At 43.0% G+C, this 12,546-nt stretch overlaps 1 protein-coding gene and 4 non-coding genes across 5 annotated transcripts; all 5 read right to left on the bottom strand.

Annotated features, from left to right (window-relative positions):
• Positions 1 to 661: 661 nt before the first annotated feature.
• Positions 662 to 5,163, bottom strand: LOC111854676 (eukaryotic initiation factor 4A-II-like). Its single transcript, XM_023832908.2, has 11 exons — positions 5,037 to 5,163; positions 4,185 to 4,242; positions 3,966 to 4,098; positions 3,561 to 3,700; positions 3,028 to 3,196; positions 2,738 to 2,847; positions 2,232 to 2,375; positions 1,781 to 1,918; positions 1,592 to 1,681; positions 1,426 to 1,505; positions 662 to 1,335 (listed from the first exon to the last, which is right to left on the bottom strand). The coding sequence occupies exons 1-11, from the start codon at positions 5,063 to 5,065 to the stop codon at positions 1,191 to 1,193; spliced, it is 1,236 nt and encodes a 411-aa protein (XP_023688676.1). The 5' UTR covers positions 5,066 to 5,163; the 3' UTR covers positions 662 to 1,190.
• On the bottom strand, positions 1,985 to 2,167 carry LOC111854678 (small nucleolar RNA SNORA81). Its single transcript, XR_002840740.1, has one exon. It is a non-coding gene; the product is annotated as a small nucleolar RNA SNORA81 (small nucleolar RNA).
• On the bottom strand, positions 2,444 to 2,621 carry LOC111854680 (small nucleolar RNA SNORA81). The gene has a single exon (XR_002840741.1). It is a non-coding gene; the product is annotated as a small nucleolar RNA SNORA81 (small nucleolar RNA).
• Positions 2,917 to 2,990, bottom strand: LOC111854682 (small nucleolar RNA SNORD2). The gene has a single exon (XR_002840743.1). It is a non-coding gene; the product is annotated as a small nucleolar RNA SNORD2 (small nucleolar RNA).
• On the bottom strand, positions 3,848 to 3,914 carry LOC111854681 (small nucleolar RNA SNORD2). Its single transcript, XR_002840742.1, has one exon. It is a non-coding gene; the product is annotated as a small nucleolar RNA SNORD2 (small nucleolar RNA).
• Positions 5,164 to 12,546: the final 7,383 nt, after the last annotated feature.

Raw genomic sequence — 12,546 nt, 5'->3', positions numbered from 1 at the left:
TGGAGAGACATAAAGGGCATGGAAAATAGCATTTTAACTGAATTGTTTACAGTAACTATATGGCTTAGGCCTCCCAGAATTGGAACAATGTTTTCTACAAATATTCACAATTAGATTCTTCCCAGCTCAGTGACTACATGGGTATGCTGCTAGAACAGTGGAATGAATATTGGACAATACAGGAGTATTGTACAGTGACTGAAGTCTGTGCAAAAGTACTTTGCGGAGGTGAGGCGTACGCTAGCAAAAGTTTAAGCTATATCACTCAACTACACAGAAGCATCTCTCCGTTTAAATTCCACACAGCCAGTCATGCATATGCTTTAATCCTGCATTTCGGCTAACAAGAATAGCTCAAACCAACATGCTGTTTGGCATTGCGTATAGGCTGAAGCTAAGAAAATAGGAATTAAGGTTAACTCAACTGACACTAGATTTCCACAGCAGAATATTGACACATCAAGATGTTATGAAATCAGGGGGGGGGGGGGGGAAAGGTTCACAGACCACAAGAACATTAAAGCAAAGCAGTGTTTACATAAATATCTATTAGTGAACAACACACCGCAAGATACAAGTACTGTAACTTTGGCTTATCTACAAGCCAATTGTTTTATGGGACAAAAGCACGTTTAATTTAGAGTCAGGAAAAAACACAGAGTACCATATAATCTTTATTTTGAAGCGAGTCAAATACAATTAAATCAATTTGTGTGCTAAAGGCTTTTTTCATGGCCCACACTAAACAAGTCATTTATAAAAACACAATTAAATAAATAATACATTCCACAAAATTAACTAGAAAGTGCTTTAATTTGGAAGGCAATTGCATCTAACCCAAGAATAACTGCAAGTATGTTAGTTTAACATAATTGGCAGACTTAATACAGCACTTATACCTTTTAGTCCATAAGTAAATTATTAAATGGTAGAGAATATCTAATACACTCATTTTCATTGAACTAGGAAGAAAATGTCTGATAAACTGTAAGGAATTCATGTCTTTGTATCCCAAGTCAAAACTGACATGAATCTGCAACTGTCCTCACACACAAATCTCCCCACTAGTACTTGTAACCTGATCTGCTTTTAGCATCAAGACAAGATTCAGTATTTTCCCAATAAAAGCAAAATGCACGCGTCTATTCAGCAACAGCGAGCACTGCACAAAATCTCTCTCATCCCAGGATTCAAATCAGATCAGCTACATTCATGGGCATTTCCTCAACAGTCGTATTGTAAAAGGTCTCGATATCTCGAAGAATCCTCTTGTCCTCCTCTGTGACGAAGTTTATAGCAACTCCTTTCCTGCCAAAACGACCGCCTCGACCAATCCTGTTTAGAGAGGGCAAAAGAGAGATTAAGAACAAGAGAGATTACCAACGTAGATAAGAGCTGTTAAAACTGTTAAGGGGAAGAACTTACCTGTGGATATAGTTTTCCCTATTTGTGGGAAGATCATAGTTTATGACCAAAGACACCTGCTGCACATCAATGCCACGAGCCTGGGGGGGAGGGGGGGCGTTAAGACTAAATGAGTGTGATGCCATCAAATCCATTAACGATCAGTCTTAGTGATCTATTCACTCACCAACAAATCTGTAGTGATCAGTACTCTGCTAGATCCTGATCTAAACTCTCTCATGATCACATCCCGCTCTTTCTGGTCCATGTCTCCATGCTGCAAGGCAAGAAAACGGCATGAGAATCTTGCATAAATCAAAATTCCAAAGAGCAGGTGACTAAAATTTAGGAAATGAAAGAACTCGGCCCATCTTACCAGGGCAGAGACCGTAAAATCCCGAGCATGCATCTTCTCAGTCAGCCAGTCGACTTTTCTTCTGGTGTTCAAGAAAATGACAGCTTGGGTTATTGTCAGTGTCTCATACAAGTCACAAAGTGTGTCCAATTTCCATTCCTGGAAAATAAAGAGCAGTCTGAATGGAAAAACGAGGGTCGGTAAAAAGGGTTACCTTCATTTAGCAAGTGTTGCACAAGATCTTGAGACAAAGGGCACTGGACATTAAGAAAGAGGTCCGTCCTTGTCTCATTTCCGATATTGTGCAGTCACTCTCCTTCTTGGAGTATACTCTTACTTTCATTATTGTGAGAACCAAGTCATGACTTCGATCTCACAATTTAAGCAGGGTGCTTTTAACAAGAAGGAAAAAGATCCAGATGTACAGCACTGCTTCTTGGGTTTTGACCTGCCAGTCTTGAGAGAAACTCACCTCCCGTTCTACATTGATGTAGAACTGCTTGATACCCTCCAAAGTCAGTTCTTCCTTCTTCACAAGGATACGAATTGGCTCACGCATGAACTTCTTGGTCACCTCCAACACGTCAGCTGGCATTGTGGCCGAGAGAAGCACAACCTGACAGAGAAGAAAAAGTTATGATTGCAAAAATTGCCATGGTAGAACACATCACCCAGATTGCAGTGACATGTGACACTGGGCCTTGAGACAGAAGCAACCGGACATTAAGAAAGAGGCCCAACACCATCTCATGTGCAGCACAGTGTGAATATTCTACTTCCATGTCATACCCTGCTAGCACTATTGCCAAAGCCAAGATGACCTGACTCTGCCAATTTTAGCAGAGTTCTTTAATATGGAAGATACTATTGTAACAGCCCGTCTATTACCTCTGTCGGGCATCAAGTACTAGTTTTAAAGAATAAAAGCCACCACACAGGTCCTATATGCTTGCAGGTGTGAAGAATCATGCAACTGACCTGAATGTTTGTGCTCAATTTCTGGAAAATTTCATATATTTGATCCTTGAAACCTCGGCTCAGCATTTCATCGGCCTCATCCAGGACAAACATCTTGATCCACTTAGGGGCTGCGTGAAATGAGATGACATTTCTGCAAAAGGTCCCCAAGGCCTGACAAACAAGTGTGGTTCTCACACACGTGATCAGGTCGATACAATAGTCTTCTCCATTACTGGTCAGTCCCGAAAGATGATAAGGCATCATTTCACTGCCACAACTCACACTAGAGCGATTTTATGGACACTTACATAGATATCGCCTGTTCAGCATGTCGAACACCCGCCCTGGAGTGCCGACGACTATATGCGGCGCCTCCGCCTGGAGTTTCTGCATCTCATTTCGGACATTTGTACCTCCGATGCAAGCATGACAGGCGGCACCCATATAGTCTCCGAGAGCCAGGATTACCTTTTGAATCTGGAGGACGACAAACCGTTGGATAGTGTTTAACTACAAAATAAGTCCTGGGGGGGGGGGGGGGGGGTAAGATGATAAAACGGCAGTAACAAAGAAGCATCCACGTCAACTTTCAGACCAAGGCAATCAAGGTTTGCAAAAACCTTCTCTTTTTGGAACACAGCATTTCATATCCGAACTGAAAAAACATACAGAGCACAGGGGGAAGAGGAAGAAAGAGGGCTCCATACTTAATGTTAGTTCATTCGCGACACACAGTACAGTTGAAGGCAAGATAACAGTACCTTTGTGGAACCCCATCCAAATATGCCGCCTTGGTCTGAAACATGTCAGAGTTTGTGTCATGACCTCAGGTGCAGCATACCTGTTGGGCCAGCTCCCTGGTGGGGGCCAAAACCAGAGCCTGCGTCTCTCGCTGGTCTATCTCCAGCTGCTGCAGGATTGAAATGGCAAACGTGGCCGTCTTGCCAGTTCCTGACTGAGCCTGAGCAATGACATCATAGCCTGCGATGCAGAGACAAAGAAATGGGTCACGAAAGTAAGAAGTAAGCAGACGGTATCCACAATCCGACATATGAAACTGGTTTGTTCTGGAACAAAGTGCATTGTTGATTTAAACAATTTACACAGAAAATTTCAGCTCTAAAATCTGAGTGATCAGTGTGAAAGATGTCTCCATTCCAGGTCAGTCCCGAAAGATGAAAGCATCATCTCACTCAACTGTTGACAGCTCTCGAACAGATTAAAGACCCAAACAAGAAGACCATACCTTTAATGCACGGAATGATTGCTCTCTGCTGAATCGCTGACGGCTTCTCAAAACCATACGCATATATACCCCTCAGGAGTTGCTCCTTCAGGTTCATGTCATCGAAATTATCGACATTCTCAGTCCAATTGCTCTGCGAGTGGGGACATTAAGAAAAACCATGTTGATGCCCTTAGTACTAAACAGACGGTCCTGGAACACAGATATCACATAACTCACCTCGATGACACCATCAGGCTCCATTCCTTCAGGGCCCCCATGGTCTCGATCTCTTGAGCTAGTAAAAGATGATCCTTATTAAAGCTCGGTACGAGCAGCCAGCAAGGTTCGTGGCGCCGCACTGTATGCCACGTGGACCGGCGCGCGGCGAACGGCAGCCTATGGAGGCCGCGGCGATACTGCATGTTTTCGGGACCACAAATAAGATACAGTCTACTACAGGACAACACCCTCCGAGAAAGAGTTACTCAGCCATTACAGGTTAATGCGTCTGATCTCCACCTCGCCGAATACAAGCCGACGCCCCGGTAAAAAATTAGAGGTGGACACAAATTAAAATTCATAGTTTTCGCTAATTAGAACTATTCACATGCGCATGCTGTGGAATTAAATATTGTATTTTTAGTGACATAACGACAAAATAATTATATAAACAGATAAAACATATATATTATTTTCTGATCCCCCAGTGGACCGACTTGGGGTCACAGTGCGGCCTTTGGCCACAGCATATGGGACAAATCGAACAACAGGCCTGACAAGCAAACATCCGGCGCGGCCTCACACCGGCCGAAAAGCAAATTAGTTCCTCACATATTCATGGGAAAACACTTCATACACCTCAAATATGAACTTAAAATGTAAAACAGCTAAGAACTAATACAATTATTAACGAAAAGACTATCCACCATCACGAAGAACTAGTTGCCTGTCTAGTTTAATTTTTTTTTAAAGCGAATGAAAAACCCATAACATACGCAACTTGTTCAACCATAATAACTCCATCATCGAAAATACAATATATTATTATTATGATTATTTTTGAAAAGCGGAACACTTTTTAACGCGTACCTGTTATAATCCGCAGAATCGCTTGACATGATCCGGACGAAGCTTCAGTGTTCAACTGAAAAGGATGCGTGTTAAGGGCGCACATCGTTTTATCCAGCCGGGACCCAAACTTCCGGTATGTGGAAAAAGGCGGCCAATAAACGAACACATTTTTCTACATCACTACAATAATTTTACATTGATGACGTTTTAAATGTTTTAATTTTTATGTCAGCCAGTGTTAATGGGGGCTTGATCTTTAAAATTACGAAACAAAATATTAAGAACTATATGTCCGTGTGGAGTAATATTGCAGTAAAAAAGACGTGCTTCGGCTCCTACGGGGTCTCCGTAAAAATCCCAGCGCGATTCGACACCGGAAGCAGCATGGACGGCGGTGCAGGACCGTACGACTAAAGATAAACCACATGGTTTGCTAAGCGGTCAGGCACACATTTTTCCTTAGGTTAACATACGAATTCTTTGAATTTGGTAGGTTTACCACTTGCTTAACGAGGAAAAAATGGAAACATCAGTCATTTATCCAGAATATTTGTATTTTAAACTAGTTTCTTGTTTATATTGTAATTAGATCGAGCAGATATTATGCGGAGTACTTTTAATTGTTCATTGGTCATTAGGGGGTAGTCGTAGTTAAGAGTTGTGAGTTTGAGTTCCACCTGTAGCAATCACACTTTCTTCCCTGTTTACAAACATTTGTTCCCGTTTTCCAGTTTCCAAAATATGGTGTTCGATGAAGCATTATCTCCAATTTGCCCGTAGTCTGAACGTGTCCCCAACGAGAAACTGTCATCAAATCTGTCGTCCTTGAGTTCTTTGCTTCCTGGAACACTCCCCGGCCGTGCTGTGACCGCATCGTTTAAATGGTTAGAGAAAATGGCTTTAACTTTGGGTGGTATGGTGGCTCTGCTGCCTAACAGTAGGCTTCGTCTCCCACTCTCTTTTTGTGGGGTTTGCATGTTATTGTGTGAGTGTGTGTTTTCTCTGATTCGCTGATAATATGTATGTGTGCCTCTGACATTAGAATCAAGGTGTCTCCCTGTACCAGGGCTCTTCAAACCTGGCCCTCGATTCCAAGTCCAGGCCAGTTCTCCCAGGTAGTTGGTTTAATAATTACTGATTCTGATTGGCCAGAGGCTTCATACCCCGCTCACAATTAAAGTGCTCAGACATTGAAGACCGTGATTTGAATCGCCCTGCCCTATATTGAAGAAACAGTTTGAAGATAAATGGTTGGATGGACAATACGTTTGTCACTCCGTGCTTTGTCTCCCCCTACTGGAGAATAGGCGTTACTTGTCGAGTGGGCAGAACCGAGAAATTATACTTTGCATTATTGGTTTCAGTGCAGCATTAACATTATTACAATGGGAATCCATTTGGATCCTGTTTCTAATGATGAACAACAGGTGTATCTTGTAGGTAATTAAAGTCAGCATCGAGGTTTATAAAAAAACAGGAGGGGATAGTGATTCAGTACCGAGAGTACGAAGTATATCCCTGCTGCCTAGTGAGAATGATGTCGGTTTGTTTGCACACAGATCCTCACCACGAGGTGTGTGTGTGTGGCTTAGTGGGTCAGGCCTTGGTGCCTGTGATCAGAAGGTTGCCGGTTCCAAACCTGTACTTGGCAGAGTAGCCACATCTCTTTCGGGCTCTTCAGCAAGGTTAAATTCTCTGAAAATTGATCCAGGGACACTGAATGGGCAGCCAAGCCTGCGGATGGACCCTGTTCACCCCCACCTCTAAATGTGTGTTGTCTTAAAAAGAGAGAGAGAGAGAACAATATTGGATATGCAAAACAAAAAAATACACGATCCAATGAACTTGTACACATAGCAAATAAAATTTCAATTATATAGCTGTTGTCTGAGGGATGAACATCATCACCACTTTATGCAAAACTATTGTCAGTTTTGGAAATGATCACAGTAATGCTCATGGTAGTATATTTTAAATTTAAAAACTTAAATTTAATGGGGTCTGTCATCCGCAAATTAAGATGTCATTACAGACACACTATATACATTGATCCACCCCCCCTAAACATAAGGGGGGGCTATCCCAGTCGGTACAAAGGTGTGATGGCAGTGCATCACAGGGCAGACAAACATACATACTTAGATACAGCTGCATGTCTTTGGACTTGCGGGAGGAAACCAGAGCCAATGTCAAAATCCAGACCAAGATTTTGTTTCAATCACAGTTGAGTATAAAGAGTCACAGTCAAAAGTACTCGACTGGTTGGTTGTTGGATGGAACAAAATCTTGGTCTGGAATTTTACTTTCTGAACCTGAAATTTTCACCTCTGGTGTTTCCTGGGATAGGCACCCTGCTCACTTTGACCCTGGAGAGAGAGAGAGAGAGAGAGAGAGATGACACCTGTCTAGGCCTGGGTCTGGAGAAGAGAGACACACAAGCTGGAGGATGCTGAACTGTAGAAAACACTAGAAAAATCTCACAATGATTGGTTGTGTGTGGGATGGATTTACAGAAGAGGCATAACGATTCTCCAAATCCATGGTTTGGATCAAATAAGAAAAAAACTGTAAAACTTCTGGATTGTATTAATCACCAGCAATCTGGAACGCTAAAGAGAGCTAGTATCCATCTTCAGCAAATGAAACTAGCCTAGCTTTTACTGCAGGAGTGATCACTCACTGATTGGACCAAAATAGTCATGTGACTCACGCAGCTAGAAGACAATGGAATAGCTATAATGTGAAATATTGACAAACGTTTGTATCGCAGTTTCTGTCTCCGTTCCAAAGCCATTACACTATTAATTAACAGTCTTCTCGGTGCTATGCATATGGGAAATATTGATAGCAATTCAGCCAGTATCCTGGATCCACATTGCGATGCATTTTACTAAAATAACCAAAAAGCTTGCACACGGTAACAAAGGAAATGGGGAAGGAGGTATACAATTAATTACATTTGCATTTTGACTGCATAAAGGGTAAATTATAGTTACATCCTACCTCTGTTACCCTAAAAGAAATCAAACCTGCATGTAGTAAGAGGAACATTAACATTATATTAAACCAGCTCCATTTTGTCCCATTCTCTTTAAATGTTCACTAAAATGGTTTGCACAACATCGCAAGTAATTCTAGTTCGGATTTCTTAGTTTTTTTGCTCTCAGTGAGTACAAATAACAGCACCTGAACACCTGCCAAATTCCCCGCTATAATTAGACCTGTAGTTGCCGTGGAGAAAGGCCTTCATATCCTCAGGACAACTGGTGTCTTCAGTTTACATTCTCCACATCAAAGAGACAGAAGTAGTCTGGAAATGAAAACTAAAAAGAAAAGGTGGTCCTGTACCTTTCAGTACCGTTTCTCCTTACAGCTCTGCTTTAACACGTTGCTCATGCTCTTCTCTTGAGAAGTACATAAAAATGGTCAGACTCGCACCCTTGCATTTGTCTTAGCTGTAAATTGAACCATACTTTCACTCTTCAAAATGAACTACTTGATCGACATTATTTGAGCAGATCAGCCGGTGCGTGGATGAAGCAGCACAATGATGGATTTCCTCCCATTGCCGGGCGAAGAGTAAACCATACATTCTATAATCCTCAGAACTTGAAAATGCAGAAGATACAGGAGAGGAACAAATGGCCTGTCACTATGTGAATTAAGGAATGATGAATGGGTTTTAAGAATCAAAATGAATGTTGTCTTTTCGGAGTGGGAGGGTTTCTTAGACACAGCTCAATCATTCCTGATTCAGGGAGCATCTGCAAGAACGTACTAATTGCTTTTCTTATACATCTTTTCAGATACTTGGGTGATAAGACTGTGCTGTCAACCATGAATCATTATGCAGTGTTAAGCATTTAAAGTGGTAACATTCGCTATAGCATGTGTGTGGCTGGAACTTGCTTGCTGATGTATGCCTGCAAAGCCAGTTGATCTGAACTAATTCTGTAAAATGTAGTCTGCTTTGAGTAGAAGCTCTGGGTGACACAATGTAAACGCTTCGTTAATGCACCACTTGTTTTTACATTTATCATAATTGATAATCACCGTGTGATGTTTTGACTGGAATATACAGGAAGTCACCACAGTGTTACTTGTCTTTGAATAAATGCAAAGGTCATGTATCACAGGTTATGTTTTCAAGCTGTTGAATCATTATACACTGTTTACATGGTCCCCACCCAGGCCACCCCCCTCTGATTTAAATTTCAGTGTCCCTACCTACAAATACTGCTCAGGCCCTGTCCTTCTCTTTCTGTCCTACAGGGGGCATCGCAGTACTGTGAGGACAGTAGCTTCACCCAGTCAGTTCCTCAAGCCTGGTCTGGGCATTGGGAATATTGGGAGGATTCCTGGTGTCCTGACCTGCCACTCAGAACAGAAATTTCAATAATCAGATGGTGAAATAAACTCAATGTTTTACTGCAAAATGCGCATGAGGTATTGTCCCACCAAACCCCTTTCAGTGCCTGTTATGGTCCCTCAGTGCTACGAGACCCACATATCGATCATATTCATATACTGTATAGATCAAAGAACACTATATACAATTTAGCTGAATAATTCATTTGGACTGCATTTGTGAAATGAAATCAAAGACTGAAATGAAATCAATCATTTCAGAGTAGGAAAGACAAATTTCATGCCTTCTGCATGTTATGTGGATATAAGCTAATGCTTGGCTCTTTTCTGGTGCAGCATATTGTGTATTGAAAAATAAAAAGGTCTGTCGCATTTTTTACCAGCAGTGCTCCATAGCCACCCTGCCACAATGTCTATGGTGGCCTTGGTTAGAGTCAGGATTCCCGGCCTGAACAAGCCTCCGAGTCCAACCTTGCAGCTCCTCACAGTATAAAAGCACTATTAAGTCGTGATGGGAGAAACGCAGTTGCCACACATGCGCACTGAATAGACTTTTGGTTGCTGCCTTGTTTAACCCACCGGTGACCAATGAGAAGTTGTGCTACTCTGTGATTGACGACATGATAATCCCACCCATTAAGTGTAGCTACTAGGCAAAGCCCAGTCAGGTCACATGAATTACATGAATTACATTATAGCTTATGAAGATGAAGTGTCTGTTCACCAATGAAACACAGCATGGAAGTCATGCCCTTATACTATATTTTAAAGCTGTCTGACTATATCTCAGAGCCTCCCCATGTTTACACAGTTACAGGGTTGCTTTTATCTGCCGCCGTACATCATTTGTGGACTTTGATCTTCCTCTCTCCCTCACCTTCCTCTAGGCAGGGCAGAGCCACGGTACGGACGTTATGCTCTGAGTCATTCTGCTACCAGATGGCCAGTCCTGTGGGTCTTATGATTGGTTGTAGCATCCCGTATCTGCTGGGTGGATATCAACTTCCCCATTGCCGTGTCCAAGTCATTTCATTCCACGTGGCGGATTTCAGTGATCAAATCACATGGAGTTAGTTTGATTCTGAAACATGTGAGGTTTGCAGTAACTTGTTATGTGATGAACCATCACGTGTGGTCATGGAAGAGAGTCTGTAATGTTAGCATGCCTGGGGGGTCTGGCCACCAGCTGCCCTTGGACCCCCAGAGATTCCCCCCCCCCTCCACTTGGTAGATTTTGGTTGCGCTCCTCAATTGTCATCTGGCTTCCTTTCCTTCATTCATTTCTTTGTCTTTCCTTGTTTAAAATTTGAATTATTGATGCAGAAGTCAATGATGCAGGAATGTATCACGACACACCCATATAAAGCACCATGTATATAAAAATGAATTAAATTGAAAGTGGGCGGCATTACTGACTGCTGTCAGTCATTGCCTGGTTTTAAGTTCCTTCCTACTGGCCACTTCATTGTTTGACATTGGGATCTTCCATCACTATTTGACCCTTAAGTCCTCAGGGTAGCTCCTTTGTGACACTTACATTTAGCATCTTAGAAGATTCATTTTCCCGGTGACTTTCAGGTCCTGCCAATTTACACTCACAGGTGGGGTGATGCCGCCCCGCAGGTCTGGGCAGGGGATTTCGGGTGAATTGTTGGAGTACTTGCATGATTTACTTTTCAGGGAGTCCAGACTCTCTTTGCAGTAAGTCAGTTCATTAAATTTCTTCCTTACTAGATATTCCACAGTGAATTGTAAGCGGTATTATCGGAAATTGGAAGCATTCAGCAACGACAGAAACTCAGCCACGAAGTGACAGACCATGTAACATAACAGAGCAGGGTCACCGAGTGCTGAGACACATACTGCATAAAAGTCGCCATAGCTCTTTTGACTCAATAACTGCAGAGTTCCAAAAAACTGTGCCGGGAGCTTCGAGGTATGAGCTTCCATGCCCGAGCAGCTGCATACAAGCCTCACATCACCCAGTGCAGTGCCAAGTGTCGAATGGAGTGGTGTAATGCACACTGCCACTGGGCTCTGGAGCAGTGGAAACGTGTTCTGTGGAGTGAGGAATCACGCTTCTCTGTCTGGCAGTCTGATGGATGAGTCTGGGTTTGGCAGATGGCAGGAGAACGTTACCTGCCTGACTGCACTGTGCCAACTGTAAAATTCGGTGGCAGAGGGATAATGGTGTGGGGTTGTTTTTCAGAGGCTGGGCCCCTTAGTTCCAGTGAAGGGAATCTCTTAATGCTTCAGCATACCAAGACATTTTGGACAATTCTATGCTTCCAACTTTGTGGGAACAGTTTGGGGAAGGCCCTTCTCTGTTCCATCTTGATTGTCCCAGTGCACAGAGCAAGGTCCATAAAGATGTGGGTGTTTTGCTAGCTTGTAAGTGTCACAGATGTCTTAAGGTGATGCTGTTATTTGTTGCATTCGGTCTTGTTGTCATGGAAACCTGGAAAGCCATGCCATTATGACATGACATCGCCCTGCCTTGGCTCTGGTCTCGTACCTTATTCCTTTCCATGCAACGATGACCCATCACCCCCCCTTTCGTGCATGCCCTTCACACATGGGGGGGCGGTGAAGCCCTAGGGAGGACATGTGTTGCTCTGCTGGGGGTGTGTGCGCCTGCCTGTAATACTTCTGCGACACCCAGTAGTACATTACCAAATGGGGGGAAATGTGGTTCATCATGTCAGTCTACCAGAACTGCCTATAGACTTTGGACTGTTGTGGCCATGTTGAATCCACACAGCACACGATATTGCACTTGCAAAATGACAGAGACATTATAATAATCCCGAGGGAAACTGCATAATACACATTTTTAGATAGTGAACAGGCATTTAGACATTTAATAGACAGTAACAATAAATGACAACAATAAACAGTAGCGGACCATAGGGGAAAGCATTGCACGGAATTTAGAATTAACGGCTCATATTTTGCAGTGTTGACTAAACTCTCACGCTTAGTGTAACAGCCCCACTGCTCTGCTTGTTGCACTCGCGTGCCTCAGCGTCCCCACGGGCAGCCGCTATTTCGCTCGCCTGTCCCGCTGCTTGCACACCCTGCAAAGGCTCCTCATGTCTTGTCAGCCTAATGTTCCTTTGACGGCGTCGACTCTGACCGAAATGACAGTATCGCGTCATCT

Source organism: Paramormyrops kingsleyae, chromosome 21 (genome assembly GCF_048594095.1).
Source record: "Paramormyrops kingsleyae isolate MSU_618 chromosome 21, PKINGS_0.4, whole genome shotgun sequence".
Lineage (NCBI taxonomy): Eukaryota > Metazoa > Chordata > Actinopteri > Osteoglossiformes > Mormyridae > Paramormyrops > Paramormyrops kingsleyae.
The sequence above is the reverse complement of the archived record's forward strand: the minus strand, read 5'-3'. Positions and strand labels throughout refer to the sequence as shown.